Source organism: Pristiophorus japonicus, chromosome 11 (assembly GCF_044704955.1).
Source record: "Pristiophorus japonicus isolate sPriJap1 chromosome 11, sPriJap1.hap1, whole genome shotgun sequence".
In the NCBI taxonomy this organism is placed as follows: domain Eukaryota; kingdom Metazoa; phylum Chordata; class Chondrichthyes; family Pristiophoridae; genus Pristiophorus; species Pristiophorus japonicus.
In genome coordinates, this window is record NC_091987.1 from 37,658,135 (window position 1) to 37,676,834 (window position 18,700).

At 45.5% G+C, this 18,700-nt stretch overlaps 1 protein-coding gene across 13 annotated transcripts in view; it reads left to right on the forward strand.

The window, feature by feature from the left end:
• Positions 1 to 18,700, forward strand: part of dmd (dystrophin) — a 2,299,423-nt gene that overhangs the window by 2,138,540 nt on the left and 142,183 nt on the right. For 12 of the 13 annotated variants that reach the window (XM_070893344.1, XM_070893337.1, XM_070893339.1 and 9 more), the window contains one exon: positions 16,518 to 16,579. In XM_070893344.1, coding sequence (XP_070749445.1) covers positions 16,518 to 16,579 — 62 coding nt within the window. Of the gene's footprint in view, positions 1 to 15,003; positions 15,104 to 16,517; positions 16,580 to 18,700 lie in introns of those variants that run through there. The other variant, XM_070893350.1, reaches the window with a different exon arrangement.

The window sequence follows — 18,700 nt, forward strand, 5'->3', positions numbered from 1 at the left end:
GAATCACAGATACGGTGAAGAGACACTACAATGATTACTTGAGAGATTGAATGAATTTTTATTAAACATTAATAAATTTAAATGTTAATAACTTCAAAGCCTTTATGAAAAGAGTCAGTTTGAGAATAACATTTCACTGATTTGTGAATAGAAGTGGGTTGGCTGCTCTGGACGAATGCCAGATTTGCTTTGTTCTGTCAGCAAAAAATAATTTTCAATGAATTTCTGTCACTGACAAATTATAAAAATGAGAAATGTTGAATAATGAGCAAGAAATGCACGGCATTCAAAATGTCACTGTGCTCACAAGATTTTCTTGTTCAATTAATAAACCGAATTAATGCCTAAATAATCATGCAAATCCAATTCAAAAGAAATTATATTTTTATATTCAATTTCAAATTGTATATTTTTAGAACTATTTGCCAAATATGCTGAAGCGTGATAATAAGGCTGGGGGTATACCTCATCATAACGGAAATATGAAAACAGCAACTCCCTTTGGCTGACTGGGTGAATGCACCATGAGGTGTGGGCGCTAATTCACACAGACAAGAATGTCCCCTGTTTGATTCTCAATCGGCACCTCATGACCTGATATCAGTTGGAGCAGCAACTGGAGGCATTACAATGGACATCAGCACCCCTGAGCTAGGAATGGGTTCCTGTTCCTCATCACTATCCAACTGTCAGTGCTGGGTGTCTTGAGTGTGTGGATGCCTGGTGATGACACAATCGGGCTCTGCGGTGAAGCCCCTCAAAATTGAATGACTTGCTGACCAATGTCCCCTTTATTTTTTTGAGGGGTGCATGGCCCCTTTAAGAGGCTGTGCGGCCCATTCAAAATATCACGCATGCACGGCTTTTCCCATTGAAAAGACGGTGGGCCAGTTGCGCGGGAGGTCCAGGCCACTGCGCAACCGTGCAGCTTCAAGGCAACATTGCTGCTGACACTGAACCTGCTCACACATGCACAATGGTCACTTTAGCAAGGCATTGGAGGGCAACGCGCAGCAGTGAAACTGCACCTAGCAAGGGTTCAACACCTGGAGGAGGGAGAGAAGAAAACAGGTAAAGTACCAGACAGCTGTCAATGCCTAATGACATATCTCCCAGCTGAAACAAATTGGGAGCCAAAGAAGTATTTCAAGGCCCTTTCTGATATTAGATTGCGAATGCATGCTACAGTCAGCTTTCTCAGGCGAACAGCGGCCTTTAAAGGGACCGCTCGAGGCTGCCAGCAAAAAGGTAAGTAATAAAATATTTTACTAACTTCAATGTAGAACCTTAATGCCTCCACATTGAGACTGCGGGTCACTGCCGGCCACTGTTCGCACTCAACCCCCACACCTCCCGATTTCCTCCCCCACCCGATCTGATCTCCTTTCCGCCCCTCCCCGAACTGCTCCCCCTCCCCCCCACATCTCCCAATCACCTCCCCGCCCCTCCTGGACTCTTGGTGGGTCTAGTGCCAGTGTTCTACTGCCAGTGTGAACGCTGTGAGTGGATCAGCCATCACCGATCCTCTCCGCATCTCCCTCCAGAATGTTTGTTCGCCTGCGAACAAGGCCCTTGCCATCCATGAGCTTATCGTAGATGATTGCATCGACATCATGGCCCTGACGGAAACTTGGCTGAGGGGTGATGACACCTTACCCTTAAACGAAGCCTCCCCGGCTGGCTATGCCTTCCACCACTTGCCCTGCTTAGACCGCCGTGGTGGCGGTGTGGCTCTCATCACCAAATCACACCTTGGTCTGACCCCTTACTCCTCCGGCACTTTCTTCTCCTTTGAGCATCACCTTATTCCACCCCTCTCACCTCTCAATTAAAATTCTCATTCTCTACCGCCCACCCAAGTACCATAAAAATATTACTACCAAGATATCTTCACTGCTTTCCTCCCTCAGACTCTGCACCGAGCGACTTCTCATCCTAAGTAATTTCAACCTCATCTTTCCCACAATTCATCATGCTCGCTCCCCTCTGAGTTCACTAGCCTCCTATCCTCCCTTAATCTCTCCCTCCATGTAAACTCCCAATCGCAGATAAGGCCATCTCAGACCACTTCCTTGTTTCACTCTCCAGCCATAACCCCCTCCCCACAACTCTACTTCATTCTCTGTCCGCCCCTGTAAAAAAACTCCCCAACTCTCTTACGACTGCACTTATGAAATCCTAACTGTCCAGCCTTTGGCCCTCCATTCACCAGGACATTTCTGCAGCTATTGATTTGCTCAAACACACCCTCACCACCACCTTTGATGCCCTAGTCCCTATTAAAACAATTACTCTCTCTCACCCTGGCTGTTCCTCCTTGTATGGCTCTCATCTTCACTCCCTTAAGCCCAAGGGACACAGACTTGAACGGATATGGCAGACAACTGGTTTAGCCATTCACCGCCAGATCTGGCTGGACTATATAAAGCATTAACGGGTCCTGCTCTTGTCTGCCAAAATTGCTCACTAGTCCATACTTATTCTGGAACGCACAGATAAACCCCGGCTTCTATTCTCCACTGCTAACTTTCTTCTTAAACCCCTCTGCCCTGTCTCCTCCACTTCACATTCGATAATAAGTGTGAAGAGCTCATGGACTATCCGTTCAGCTGCCTCTGCCACTTCCCTTCCTTCCCCTAGCCCACCAGACCAAACATCCTTTAAGATTTCCCCCCTGCACAAGCCCTGAACTCACATCTTTCTCCAGTTGCTCTCTGATCTACCCTAAGGACCTCTCTGCATTCATCTTGTCCATGAGAACCACTTCCTGCTCCCTCGATCCTATTCCCACCTATCTGCTGACCATCCAACTTCCTTTTCTGGCTCCCATGTTAGCTGACATTGTTAATGTTGAGGAGAGAGAAACTGTACCCCCTCCCTCAAATCTGCCATCATTGCCCCTCTCCTCAAAAAAACAAGCCTTGACTCCTCTGTCCTTTCAAACTACCACCCCATCTCCAAACTCCCTTTCCTCGCCAAAGTCCTTGAACGTGTTGTCGCCTCCCAAATCCGTGCCCACCTTTCCCGTAACTCCATGTTTGAATTCCTTCAATCTGGTTTTCGCCCCTGCCACAGTACCCAAACGGCTCTCATCAAAGTCACAAATGACATCCTTTGTGACTGTGACAAAGGCAACCTATCCCTCCTCGTCCTCCTGAACCTGTTTGCAGCCTTTGACACAGTTGACCACACCATCCTTCTCCACCGCTTCTCCACCATTGTCCAGCTGGGTGGGACTCGCCTGGTTCCATTCTTATCTATCTAATTGTAGCCAGAGATTCACCTGCAACGGTTTCTCGTTCCGCTCCCACATTGTTACCTCTGGTGTCCTCCAAGGATCTATCCAGATGAGCAGAAATTTTCTCCAATTACATTTTGGGAAGACTGAAGCCATTGTTTTTGGTCCCTGCCACAAACTCCATTCCCTGGCCAGAAATTCCATCCCTATCCGTAACATCTGAGGCTGAACCACACTGATCGCAACCTTGGTGTCATATTTGACCCTGAAATGAGCTTCCGACCACATATACAAGGCATAACTCAGACTGCCGATTTGCACCTCTGTAACATTGTCTGTCTCCGCCCTTGCCTCAGCTCATCGACTGCTGAAACCTTCATCCATGTCTTTGTTACCTCCAGATTTGACTATTCCAATGCACTCCTGGCTGGCCTCCCACATTCTACCCTACGTAAACTTGAGGTGATCCAAAACTCGCCTGCCTGTATCCTAAGTCCTGATCACCCATCACTCCTGTGCTTGTTGACCTACATTGGCTCCTGATTAAGCAACGCCTCGATTTCAAAATTCTCATCATTGTTTTCAAATCCCTCCATGGCCTCGTCCCTCCCTATCTCTCTAATCTCCAACAGTCCCCTTCTCCCCCTCCCCCGAGATATCCTCTAATTCTGCCCTCATGTGCATCTCCGATTATAATCACTCAACCATTGGTGGCCTTGCCTCCTTGTTGCCTAGGCTCCAAGCTCTGGAATTCCCTGCCTAAATCTCTCCTCCTCTCTACCTCTCTTTCCTTCTTTAAGACATTGCTTAAAACTTACCTCTATGACCAAGCTTTTGGTCACCTGCCCTAATTTCTCCTTATGTGGTTTGGTGTCAAATTTTTGATCTTATAATACTACTGTGAAGCGCCTTGGGACATTTTACGACGTTAAAGGTGCTATATAAATACAAGTTGTTGTTGTTCCAACGGCTGAACAGCATCATCTTCGCAATCAATGCACTGCCCTTTGGGACCTGACTGACGTTCCCAGCATGCTGCTCGCGTCCTGACGACAGAAGAGGACCAATTTCATGTGGTACTTTTGCTGATCAGTTGTGGCACAGAAGTTTGTGGTTAGCCAGCACCTGCAGGAGAGGAAGGGACTAATTGCTTTCCAAAATCTTTTCGTTTGCAAAATTCAAACCCATTTGTGACTCCTAACTTCCTTTAGCCCTGAATAATTTTATAAGTTCTACAGGAACTGTTCTGAGCAATTCGGCTGACCTACCATTACAAGCGACTGATTGTCGCCTAGCAACAGTGGCCAGCACGAAAGCTGCGTCAGCGTGACTGGGCATTCGAGAAGAAAATATCCTGACAGATTTCTTTTTTTTTAATAATTAAAATTTGATCTGTGGAAATTGAATTAATTGCTTAATGCAGTCAGCAGAATGTGAATTTTACAATGTATTTGCACAAAGTGTAACGTGTTTTATAGTGAGCTGTTGCCTGTTATGAGCTGGCATTCAATTTCATGTACCTTCACAGTGTTTAGACACCGTGCTGCCAACTGTTTTTGTGTGGCTGGTGGTGTTGAAATGTCAGCTTGACTCAAGTTTTCTGCACTGCAGAAAATATCAGGAGTTTTGCATTGGGTATCACTGCTAGCCTGGGGTTCATTTCATAATGCATAGCCTCCTTCACCCTTAATAAAGCCAGAAAATGCTAGCAATACTCAGTAGGTCAGACAGCATCTGTGGACAGAGAAACAGAGTTAACATTTCAGGTCAATGACCTTTCGTCAGAACACCCAGTCACAAAACGACAGGGACTAGTCTGATGGACAAGCGGAGCTTAGTGTGGGATCGGATGTGGGCAGTGCAATAATGGGCACATTGGAGTTTGTGTAGGGTGGATATTGGAAGACAATTGAGGAAAGCTTTGGAGAAGTTAAGTCTGTAGGTGATAAGAGTGGCTAAATGTTGCTTCCGAGGTAAGGTGATATTGCAGAGGTGGAAGTAAGCAGTCGTTTTGATGGACTTTCAAAAAGCCAGCACAGGCACGATGGGCCAAATGGCCTCCTTCTGTGCTGTATAATTCTATGATCTGTAAACAGGAAGGCACGGTTAATGTTTTGCTTGTGAACACTTCATCAGAAGTGGTAAATGAATAGGGCTGAATAAAATAAAGCAGTGAAGAACGGGTATGGGTATCAAGAATGCTGATTCCTGTCACAGGGAGCTAGTGGGTTAAATGGCCAGCAAAGGCTCTTGACATGCTGGAAAGAGATGAGAAGTGGCAGGTGATATACAAAGATCATCTCAATGAGGCAAAGAGAAACCATTCAGAGAACAAAAGGTCATGGAAAGATGCCCAAAAAGGGCACAACTGCAAATGAAGGAAATACAAAATGAAAATATCAGACATACATAGCAAGTCCTGTAGGACTCCGTCAGGTCAACACTTCAGGTACAGACCCACACCACAACTATACTTTGAAAAAAGGCCTACACCCATAAAAAAATATGAGCCCACTACCAATGCTCCCGTTAAGTTGCGCGCTGCTCTGGAGCTCCCGCACAGCCAGCTCACCGGCTTTTAAATGCAAACACCCGCATGCAGTTTTGCCAGACATCATTATGTGGAAAGAATTAAGTGAACCTCTCAAAACCGTCAAAGGGGCCGTGCGGCCCCCCCAAAAATTAGAGGGACATTGCCCACAACCCCTCCCTTGAGAGGCCCACATTCCGACCACGTATACCTAGCAGCCCTCGCGTTCAGGAAAATAGAGAAATTGGCTGCTGGTCTGAAGTTGCTAAAGTCTGTGTTCAGATCAAAGGGCTGAAGAGTGCCCTGGAGAAAGAGGAGATCTTGTTGCTGAGGTTTCCATTAAGCTTGGTTGGACTAAAAGGCCAAAGCTGGAGAGGTCAGGGTGGGAATGGAGTGGCAAGTCACAGGTAGGGCAGGACCACACTTGCAGACAGAACATAGGTGTTCGACAAAACAAATACCCGAGTGGTGATGATTTTTTCGATGTTGAGGAGTACACAAAATGAGCAGCAAACACACTGGCCTGGAGTTTCCGTTCAGTTGTGCTGGCTTTATCAGTGAAATTTGGCCAAAATTGGCATAACCTACACAAAAGATTGTGGAATTTTAAGTGCAAATTACATTCAGCACAAATTGAGTTTCCACAAACGTTTGCACTAATTTAAAAGAGAGAGAGAAACAGAGAGGCGGAGAGGCTTAGGGAGGGAATTCCAAGCTTGGGGTCTTGGCAGCTGAAGGCACGGCCACCAATGGCAGAGCAAAGAAAATTGGGGATACACAAGAGGCCAGAGTGTAGAGATCTCAGAGGGTCAAATAGCATGCCATGGTTGTGTACAGTCTGGTTCAGCCATAAGACAGTCGGATGGAACCTCTGCACACAGGTATGGGGCTAAGAAACAACAACTCAGATACTTCTACTTATGATCCTGTTGTTAAGAAGCACAAATGATTGCCCATTATTTTGTAGAAAACAAATTAATCCAATTAATTTAGTCTGAATAATTCACCAAAATCTTTGTTGCTGAACAATTTAGCATTAATCAGAAGCTCGAAGATCACATTGCTTAAATGTGTTTTATTGCAACTGTTCTTTGATTGTTATAACTTCACATTTCTTGTTTCTTTAATTTTTGAAACTATTTTGCAGCAGTATTTCAGGGCTTGTTTAGAACTTTTCAAAAGCAGGCAAAATGGAAAATGTAAAAGGCAAACGCTCAGTTGAAATTCGAGAAAAAAGTGCACTTCGCATTGCTACTCATTCTGGTTGTGTTCTCACCTACTTGCTTCCCATTGTGCTCCGGAACTGGCAGAAGTGATTGCATTTTGGAATTTGGATCCAGGGCAGGAAAATAAAGTGTGGGTATTTTGGGAAGCCAGAAGCAATGTTTGGAGTATAAACTCTGCTTACATCAATAGAAAAAAACATTGGCCCAGATATTGGTGTAGTGTGGCAACTCGTGGTGTGCCTTGTTAGTTAGACTTGTTCGTGCACATTTAGGTTTTAAAATTCTTTGCTCACAAAGTTGCTGGACATGCAAACTATGGCAACAGGGCATCTGGGAACTTGGTGAACAATGAGTTAAACCATGTATGTCCTTAACCAACGAGATTTAAAGGATTGAGAAATAAACAGAGGAAGGACTGAGAAGCAGGGTGAATTAGAGTGGGTGAATTCAAAGTCAAATCAGATACAGAAGGAGAAATAAAGAGAGAGAAAGAAAGATTGGATTGAGAGAGTAAAGAAAGAAAAAAATTAAAAATTTGACATTTCTAAAATCTCCCAACAACAATTTACAACCTGAAGGAATGAGACTCCACACTTTTAATTGTTCATTTTCTGGGCAAGAGAGATTATTAATAATTATCACATCGTTAAATTATTACGCTGTTAATCATTAGACTTAATTTTCTGTGGCACGTTTAGTGGGCAATCGATGTGTAATGCAAGAACTTCATGAAAATCACAGTGAGGTTAAGAGCGAGATGCCGTTTTCAAAAAGTTAACGGCCAGCAACTTATGACAATTCGTAATTCACGGAGTATCTCTTCCTTGCCACAAGTTGCTGGCGGGTTTTCACATTAATAACGCTGTGCATCATTCATGTGCTGTTAATTTTTCAGCAAAATCTAGTCATGAAGTGTGAAAAAAATGGGTGAAAATCAGAAAAATGGGTGAAAATCAGAAAAAAAAATTTAAAAATGGACTGTGTCAGAAAATAAATAGTAACGTTTTGTTAAAAACTAACAAACTGAAGCTCTGTTCATAGTATAAAGCCTATGTGATATCATGATAATACACCGCGGTACTGGTTCAGCTTTACTGAATGGCTTGGATTTTGGATGTCAGTGAGACAAATTTCAGACAGTGGCAGATTTTTCTATTGCTGTGCTTGCATACTGCCGGATTTTGGATGTATTGCCAAAGCTTTTAGAGTAACCCTATTTGAGTAGAGTGGGGCTGTTCTTAGCACTTGGTGTATAAACTACGAGATGAATAACAAAAGCTGGCTGTTGGAATTGGGAGCAGATTCCAAAAGAAAAATGCCTCCTGGTTGTGCCATGGATCTTTTGGATTGAACCATTTTCCTTCATGCCTCATTCCAAATTCAAATGGTTGGGGAGCCTACCTGCCGCTACTATGACCAAGACTGGAATTTTCTCCAGTTGAGAGTGGGGGGCCCCTGAGGTGGGCGAGAAATCCGGGAGGCTGGGTTTCCTGCAGGCCCTGCCAACATTAACCTCAGATGCGAAAGGTCGGTCCAAGGGAGGGATCGCGGTAGGGGAGTTCAGCAATCGGGGATCACGGGAGCGGGGAGTTGACCGGGGTGGGAGAGGGTTGCAGAGCATTGGCATGGGGGGGGGGGTGTCGGCCAGGTAGTGGGGCGTCAGCGATTCGCCGGTTGGTGGGTGGAGGGTGGAGAAAGGATTGGGGCCACCCACCAGAGGATTGTGGCTGACCTCAGCATCATCAGTGGGGTAGCGGGGAGGCCTCATGATGGGTATCGGAGGCTTGGGAAGGCAATCGGAGACCTCGTGGTGAGGTCTCCGATCACGGGGGGGTAGGTTAGATAGGGTCGCTGGCTCCAGGAGGTGCCACGACACGACATACGAGGATTCTTCACTGCAGTCAAGGTCACCGACGGTCCAAACTCCCAAGGCCCCACCCCACTCCTGGCAAAGAACGGGGAAACACTCATCAAGGCTGTCAGGGCCCGATGGAAGGAGTACTTTGAAGATCTCCTCAATCGAGACTCTGCCTTTGACTCAAGTGTTTTCGATTCTATCCCGCAGCATGCGACCTACCACCACCTCAGTGAAACTCCAACGTTGCATGAGGTAGGCAAAGCCATAAAACAACTCAAGAATAACAAGGCTATGGGTGCAGAATTCCTGCTGAGGCACTAAAGTACGGCGGAGAGGCGCTGTTGGCGCGGATACATGACCTCATCGCTCTCATTTGGAGGGAGGAGAACATGCCGGGTGATCTCAGAGATGCAGTGTCCATTTTTAAAAAGGGGAACAAATCCGACTGCGGCAACTACAGGGGAATCTCCCTGCTATCAACCACTGGGAAGGTTGTCGCTAGAGTCCTCCTCAACCGTCTTCTTCCTGTGGCCGAGGAGTTCCTTCTGGAGTCACAGTGCGGATTTCGTCCCCTACGGGGAACAACGGACTTTGTGCATTTTTCCTGCAGATGTTGTACTGCAAAGGCCTTTGACACTGTCGACCGTGAAGGCTTATGGAGCGTCCTCCTCCATTTTGGGTGCATCCGAAAGTTTGTCAACATCCTTTGCCTGCTCCACGACGACATGCAGGCCGCGATCCTTACCGGCGGATCCATTACAGATCCATTCCACGTCCGAACCAGGGTCAAATAGGCTGTGTCATTGATCCAACCCTCTTCTCAATCTTCCTCGCTGCCATGCTCCACCTCACTGTCAACATGCACCGCGCTGGAGTGGAACTAATCTATAGAACTAGTGGGAAGCCGCCTCCAGGCCAAGTCCAAGATTACCCAAACCTCTGTCGTTGAACTGCAGTATGCAGACGGCATCTGCGCACACTCAGAGGCTGTACTTCAGGATATAGTCAATGTATTCACCGAGGCATATGAAAGCATGGGCCTTACGCTTAACATCCGTAAGACAAAGGTCCTCCACCAGCCTGTCCTCGCTGCACAGCACTGCCCCCCAGTCATCAAGATTCACAGCACGGCCCTCGACAACGTGGACCACTTCCCATACCTCGGGAGCCTCTTGTCAACAAAGGCTGACATTGATGCGGAGATTCAACATCGTCTCCAGTGTGCCAGTGCAGCCTTCGGCCGCCTGAGGAAAAGAGTGTTCGAAGACCAGGCCCTCAAATCTACCACCAAGCTCATGGTCTACAGGGCTGTAGTAATACCCGCCCTCCTGTATGGATCAGAAGCATGGATGACTTACAGAAGACACATCAAGTCGCTGGAGATATATCACTAACAATGTCTCCGCAAGATCCTGCAAATCTCCTGGGAGGACAGATGCACCAACATCAGTGTCCTCGCCCAGGCTAATAGCTCCAGCATTGAAGCACTAACCACACTCGATCAGCTTCGCTGGGCAGGCCACTTAGTTCGCATGCCAGACACGAGACTCTCTAAGCAACTGCTCTATGTGGAGCTCCTTCATGGCAAACGAGCCAAAGGTGGGCAGCGGAACCGTTACGAGAACACCCTCAAAGCCTCCCTGGTGAAGTGCGACATCACCACTGAAGCCTGGGAGACCCTGGCCGAAGACCACCCTAGGTGGAGAAAGTGCGTCCGGGAGGGCGTTGAGCTGTTCGAATCTCAACGCTGCGATGCCCCCTCCCCCCGATGAATATCTGTCCCACCTGTGACAGGGTCTGTGGCTCTCGTATTGGACTGTTCAGCCACCAAAGAACTCACTTTAGAAGTGGAGGCAAGTCTTCCTCGATTCCGAGGGACTGCCTATGATGATGATGGCTTTACACCTCGTATGTTGTGGCTGTCGGCTAGTTGTTGTATCACCTGCGCTTTCTCCATCCATCACCTGTTCTTTAGGTCCCAGGTTTTTTGTTGGACTTCAGCCTTGAACCGCCTGTAATGTTGCTTTGTAGGTCCCGAGTTTGGTTGTTGCTTGAGGCTCAAAAATGCTCTGCGCTTACGATCTATTAGTTCTTGGATCGCCTGATCGTTTTCATCAAACCAGTCCTGGTGTTTTGTAGTTGAGGAACCAAGTGTCTTTTCACAGGCACTGGTTATGGAGGCCTGGAGGGCAGACCAAGTGCTGTAGGCATTCTGCATCTCGGGGTCATCAAGGCATGCCAGATTGACTGTGAGGCACTGGCTGTATAGGACTCTCTTAGCTGGGTCTTTAAGTGCCCCGGCACTAATTTTTTTGCAGCACTGCTTCTGCTGTCCCCTCTGCTTTGGGGCTATGTTAATATTGATGGTGGATCGGATTAGGCGATGGTCCATCCAGCAATTGTCAGCTCCCGCCATGGCGCGGGTGATGTGCACATCCTTCTGATCCTTGGCTCGGACGATGACATCGTCGAGCAGGTGCCAGTGTTTGGAGCAAGGGTGTTGTCACGATGTCTCGTATTTGTCCCTCTGGCAGAACAGGGTGTTGGTGATGAGGAGTTTGTGCTCTAGACATTTTGTCAGGAGTAGGGTGCCGTTGGAATTGGATTTCCCTACCCCCTCTCTGCCAATCATGCCTCCCCAGAGGGCTGTGTTTTTGCCAACCCTGGCATTATAGTCTCATAGGAGGATCAATCTGTCGTCCTTGGGGACGCGGGACAGGGATGTCTCGAGGTTGGAATAAAAACCCTCTTTAGCCTCCTCCGCTGCATCGAGTGTTGGGGCGTACGCACTGATGACTGTGACCCATTGGTTCCGGAATAGGGTAAGGCAAAGGGTCATCGGGCATTCGTTACTCCTGTAGGGGGAGTCTTTGAGGCGGCCGACCAGTTCATTTTTGATAGCGAAGCCGACTCCATGAAGGCAGCGTTCTTCCTCTGGTTTTCCTTTCCAGAAAAAGCTATAACCTCCACCATGTTCCTTGAGCTGGCCTTCCCCTGCCTGCTGGGTCTCGCTTAGGGCGGCAATGTCGATGTCAAAGTGTCTAAGTTCCCGGGCAGCTATGGCGGTGCGGCGTTCCAGCCTGTCGCTGTTGGAGTTGTCCATGAGGGTCCTGATGTTCCAGGTCCCGAGCTTCATATTAAATGAGTGGAAGATGCCTGTGCGTGAGTTCTTTTAACGTGGTGTAAAGCCACTTAGCTCCTGGATGCAGCGATCCCTGCCTCGCTTTAACTGCCGGGTTTCACGAATTGTGTGAAACCACATCCGCATGCAGTTAAATTCAAAATGGAGGGGAAAACTGAGCTTCGAACCTCATTCCAATATTTAATTTGATATGCCCCCCCGCCCCGCCCCCCCCAGGAGTGGGCTGGTCATCCTTGTTCGTCCCACACCCGTCAAAACCAGAAATGGACGGGTTGGTTGCGGGATCAGGTCGGGAATCCCATTTTTAACAATTTAACTGCCCCCGCACTCCAAACGCACCTAGTTAGTTATTCAAAGGTGGCAAGTGATTTAGCACAACACAACATTCTGTAGCAAATGCCCCAGATTTCTATACCTACTGGGTGTAGCACAGTTTCCTATCCAAGTACCTCAATTTTGCAACTTACCGTGTGGCAATTGGTTGCCTCTTTTTCCTGCAAAACCACAATGACCACACTTCAAAATCAATTCATTGGCTATGAAGTGCTTTGGGGCATCCCGAGGTCATGAAAGACACTTTAGAAATGCAAATTCTTTCATCTTTCATGGCAGCCAACTATAGAGCAACATTGTCACAGGCTTGGCATTATATTCCATGCTAAACTTTCATTAGAGAATGGCATTCACCAAGATAAACAGTTGGAGGAGGAACTTCACTCAATGGCTCAACGGGTAAAAAGACCATACACTTATGGTAATGAGTAATACAGATCAGAATGGTTCACTGTTCAATCCAGGTCTGTAGTGAATTAACTTATCATAGCATGGACAGCAGAAGGACCTCAGCACCCTCTGCACAAGTGAAGGGAAAGAAGTCATCCAGGTGTCTTGCTCTTGGTCACTACCCGGTGACCTTGAGTGTCTTCACCGAGAGCAAGCTGAAGCCAAGCGCCGACAGCAGAAGGAGCGCGCGGCAACCCAGGCAACCCACCCACCCGTTCATAGAAACATAGAAAATAGGTGCAGGAGTAGGCCATTCGGCCCTTCGAGCCTGCACTGCCATTCAATGAGTTCATGGCTGAACATGCAACTTCAGTACCCCATTCCTGCTTTCTCGCCATACTCCTTGATCCCCCTAGTAGTAAGGACTACATCTAACTCCTTTTTGAATACATTTAGTGAATTGGCCTCAACAACTTTCTGTGGTAGAGAATTCCACAGGTTCACCACTCTCTGGGTGAAGAAGTTTCTCCTCATCTCGGTCCTAAATGTTCCTTCAACCACCATTTGCGCCACCTGTGACAGAGACTGTAGATCCCGCATTGAACTCTTCAGTCACTTGAGAACTCATTTCTAGTGTGGAAGCAAGTCATCCTCGACTCTGAGGGACTGCCTATGATGATGATGATGATATCCCCAATATGAGTTGCTGGTACAGTTTTTATGAATTACCTCTCCTGGTATAGAGCTTGACGGGAGCATTTATCAGGAATTCGGGCACAGTATCAGTGCGATGTACACACTTTTCTACACCTAATGGAAGTTTGATTTATCTGGAGAGATTTCTGTCTTTCTCCTCACAGTAACAGGCTATGACTTTGAAGCTTTCAGTTGAATAAAGTTGACGATTAAAAGTGTAGAGAGATAAACATTCTGGCCTTGAATTTCCTCCATATTTGCAGCCTACGTCTACAAAAAAGCACACTTCTCCTCCTGCCCCCAATGCAGAGCAGAACATTGGATATGCATATGTCTTTTGCCAATTGGTTTTAAAGGGACAGGCTCCTCCAAACCTAGAGCTGTTTGATGTAAGGCAGTTTTAACTAAAGCAAATTAGCTGCCTTATGACTGCTTTGATTATTCAGTTTGGTCTGTTCACATTGCTCCCCCCCCCCGACCCCACCCCCCACCACCAAAGTGTAGTCCTAACACCTTTCTCATTATAGCAGTCATTTTACTGTGTTTACTACGAGCTACTCAGTTGTGTAAGCCAGGTTGCATTCTTCAGGTGCCAACCAGCTGAGGCCTTCCATGTCAATCGCTGTAATTATTCTGTAGAAGCATTTGAATGAACAATAACCTAACAGACATCTGGTATAATCATACCTTTCACTGGGAAATCGGAGGAGGAACTGGTGGCACTCAGCTGTTGGCACTGATTGTCTGGGGAGAGGTTAAATGATGGGGAGGCATTTGAATGGCACTGTACACCTTATTGCCATGCATTCCTGACATTGCACAATTGCCTCTGATCAGAGTACAGCTCCCTGAGTGCTGAGTGAAGTGAGTGCTCCAGACACTCCACTCCCTGCTCTTTCAAAGATCAATTGGCCGATATGAGAGTGGAACGGTTAATGATCTGCGCTGTCTGTTCTACTTTTGTTAGAAAGTTAGACATTGGGGTAGGTGGAGGATTTTGCAGCTCTTTTTTTAAAAAAAAACTTCACTAGGGAATCAGTAAGATTCTTGCAGTGCTTTATTTGTAACCCTCACTGGTTGTAAATGTTTAATTGTAAATGATTTTCTCGCTTATGTCGTTTCTGCTGCAAAGCAATGATTAATCTTTTTAAGATGTTACAAAGACCCGTGATTTGTGGAGGAGCACTGGGCAAAGGTCCTCAGAATTGATGCTGCAATTGGGTATTGTTCACCTGCTGCGTGTCTGTTTGGACACTTCGCATTGCCGTACTTCAAAAAGGAGGGAAAAGTGTCAAGATTACAGATCGTTTCTCAACTATGTCATTCACTTGCAGAAAGGGCTGGAGGGCAGGAGGATTATGTATAATTCAGAACTGCCCTTTGTGGCAATTGTACATTGTGTCCTCTCCCTCTCTTTCGTCCCCTCCCCAATCCAACTCGATTTACTATGAAAACTGGATTTTCTGCGAGAGCTTTAGTCGTCGGTTCAGTGGGGGAGGGTTCGGAGCTGGAAGCTCCTCCTCGTCTGATCTGCAGGCTCCCTCCCCATGTGTGATCAGCACAGCAGTAGTTCTTGAGCTCTGCTTTTTTTTTGCCACTTGTGTGGTGCGCTCCATTTCTTATTTACAGGCTGTGAAAAGTGTGCTGCTGGAACTAACTGCTTAAGCACGATGAGGGAGCAGCTTAAGGGGTAGGTAGAGAGAAACTCATTCATCACCGTAACTCGCTCGATTGCCGAAACTTTGACTTGTAACAAGTCAGTGCAGTTTTTTTTTTACAATGTTGATAATGTGATAGTTTTCCACTTCAGAATCTGAGGAGGACAAGCTTCGGAACGTAGCCGACAAGGTGCAGCTGTCTTGTGCAGGGACCATTGCAGGTGCTTTAAGTTGCACTTTGGAATGCCTAGATTCTGCTCCGATTTCAGCCTCAAAGGATAGTGTTCCCTGTGAGCCGCAGATTATAGGTTGTTAAAATGACAGGTGAGGAGGGGATGCACCCAGGGTTTGTGACCTCTCGCCGACAAAAGATTCGGGCTGTAGTTGCTTTGGTGCAGGATTAGTTAATGCCGCCCTGACTGGGCTTGGAATTGCTGGAGCGTACGGGAGCTGAAAGGGCAACAAAGAAGTTTTGAACTCGAGATAGACCAGTGAACAAGGATTGGGTGGGGGGGGGGGGGGGGGGGGGGGCGGACGACTTGTTTCTGCGGAACAATGGCCCCAGGACAGAGGAATATAACCATAAATGAACTCTGAATAAGATAAATCATTTTCTGTTTTATTTTAACTGTTTGCTGCATTCCATTACTAACAAAGGTGTGAATTAATTTAGTTGAAGCCTGTAAATGAAAACCTCTCGTCCGAAAGGGCGACCTTGAGCAGCAGTTTCTTGCGGACTACTAACCTCCCCCCCCCCACCACCCAGTCTTCCTTTTGTTTTCTGCCTCCTTCTCTTGATTACGGATGCTGTTGTGTTTTCAAGTGGATTTGGGAGCGCAAAGTGCTGAGCAGACCGATCTGTGGAACGACTTCACACAGTGCTCTGCCCCCTCGAGCTCACCATTAAGAACAGCTATCGAAAATGACAGAGAACCATGTAAAGAAAAAGACTTGCCAGGCACCAGTCTTTGATTCTTGCCACTCCCCCCTCCACGTTTTATTTTCTCCCCAACCCCCGTTTGCTTGGGTGTGTAAATTGATGGCCATCTCCTCTCTCTCTGAACGCTGAAAAAAAACTGCAATATTTGTTTAGGTCAAGGCAAATACCTGCAGCCTCCATGCAGTCTGCATACAAAGTAAGACTGGGCCAGTAATCGGCAAAGAAGCTTGCTTTTTTGTTCAGGGATCCACTGGTTCAGAAAACTTATCCTGAGCTCCTTAGTGCATTTTGGGAGCTGCCAAAGCAAAAAGGAACAAAGTCGACTGCTGTGCTTCTCCCCCTCTAAAGCTTCCCAGATTAGTTAACCAGCAATCAGAGAATGGAAAAGTCAAGCAGCAGAAATATTTGAAGATTTAGCTCTCATTATGCAAGGACACAGCTTTTATCTGTTCAGGTTCAGCTAATTCCTATTCCTTTTTTTTTCTCTTCCTGTCTCTTTCTTTCAGCCACCAGACCCAGACTACCTGCTGGGATCACCCCAAGATGACGGAGCTTTATCAGTCACTAGGTAAGAAAGCCATTGAACACACTGCGTTTTTGAATTTGAAACAATGTGCCACCATGGTTTGCAATGAGTTGCTTTGTTCAGAAGAGGAAGCATTTGGGGAAAGAACCTGGGAATGTACTTGGAGACATGCCATGATTTCAACTGCCTGGGAGCTAATAAGGTTAGGTGAGAAGATGAAACAATTTTCAAAACGGAAAAGAAGACATTCCAATATTATTGCAATAGTTTTAAAGTGATTAGTATTCTAAAATTCCTCAGGAATCTTTATTATCATCTAGTTTAGCAGTGCAATTCAAGGCTGAATTTTTGCCAGACAATTATTAGTTGTTACAAAAGGGTTTCTTGTGAAAGCATATGCAGAGCAAAGCAGCAGTTCACACTTTGCATTGGAGTGCAGACTGCATGTGGTCAATTATTCGCAGCACAGATTTCTGGCTTTCTTTAGGTTTTTCTTTATGAGCCCAGACCATTATTTCCATGGCCCTCTGTTTACTGCCAGCATGGTGGTGTGCAATCCTCATTCACATCTCACACAGGCCTCTGCAGGTTTTACTGGGGAAGTGTAAATACTTTAGATGGTTAGTCAGGGAGAGAAAAAAAGCACATTTTAAAAGATCCTTTGTATTATCTCCCATCTTTAACTTTTGGTTTGCATTGGATAATTTTTTTAATATATTGATTTCATCTTACTTTCCCGTACTATGTTGTTCAGTCCTGTGAATCAGTCTGCCTTTAATACAATTTGTAGTACCGTGGAATTAGACTCATAGGTTATGTGGTGGAGCAAATGCACACTGGAACCTCCTTTATTTGCCATAATGAAGGGGATTCCCTTGTGGATATTTGGAACAAGTAGATAATAAAGAGTTCCCCAAATTAGGTCTTAAATGTACAGCACAGCAATATTCTGGGAACAGGAATGGAGACAAGGATAATACAAATACATTAAAAGAAACATTGTGTGCTTTCATTATTCACAATTGAAAAGATGAAATACAAGTAAGAAACGATACATCAGTAGCCTGTGCAATAAGTATTTAATACAACGCTTTCTCCTGCTCAAAATTCTCAAAGATAAGCAGGACGACTCCAATATAAGAGCTAAATATTCAGGAGCATTGCAGAAGATTTCTGCTCATTAACAAACCATAAGACACAAGGTGCAACCTTCTCATGTGCCAGTGAGGTTGATTTTCCCCTAGTTAATTTGACAGTAACATGCCACAATATCATTCATTCTTGTCCAAATGTACTCATCTATACATTGAGCAGTGATTTCAAATAAAATGTTTCAATTCCACATGATTATAAAAAGTAAACTTGAAAATATAAACTCTTTTCCTTTTTAATACAGCATCACCGTAGGGAGTTGACAACATGGTTATTGTTACAATAGCTTTGTCATGTAGGAATTAAAGATGTGTAGTCAACAGAAGATGATTAATTTTTCATTTTCATCCATTCATCAAGGTCCAGTGTTCAGACTGAATAAAATGCATGCTTCTCACTGTTTGCATGGCCTTTCGCTTAATTTTATACAACAAATTTAATTCTAATGGACAGCAGATATTCATTGTATTATGTGACCTTAGAGATATTCAGAGTTCCCTTCGATCTGCTCCATTTTAATTGCTGAAAAGCCGAAATGAATTTCAAACAGATCTGCAGATAAACTACGTCAAATACAATAAACTAGGGCAAGTTTCTACTTCCACATCAAGCCAAATTAGCTCACTGTGTTAAAATGAAACACTTAATTTCAGTCTAAATTGAAGATCTGGAGAATTGATAACCTCAATGAATTAGCAGCCATTTGAGGATAAAAATGTAAAAAGTAAGTTTAAAAATTAGTGATCCTGGTGTCTGCAAGTCCCAAAATGACACTTATGAGATGAATTGCACTTTATATTTGAAAGCATGGAACTCCTGTTGAGTGGTATTAGACCCACGTACTGCAATTGATTTAATATGTGAGCTATAACAGCTGTGAATGATTTACTGTTATCAGAGTGTTGGGCACTGACATGCTGGGAGAAATTGTATACGTGTGTAAAATGGACATTTCTGGACAAAATTCCAATTGACTATAATAAAATTAATCATTCAATGATTGCATCAGCA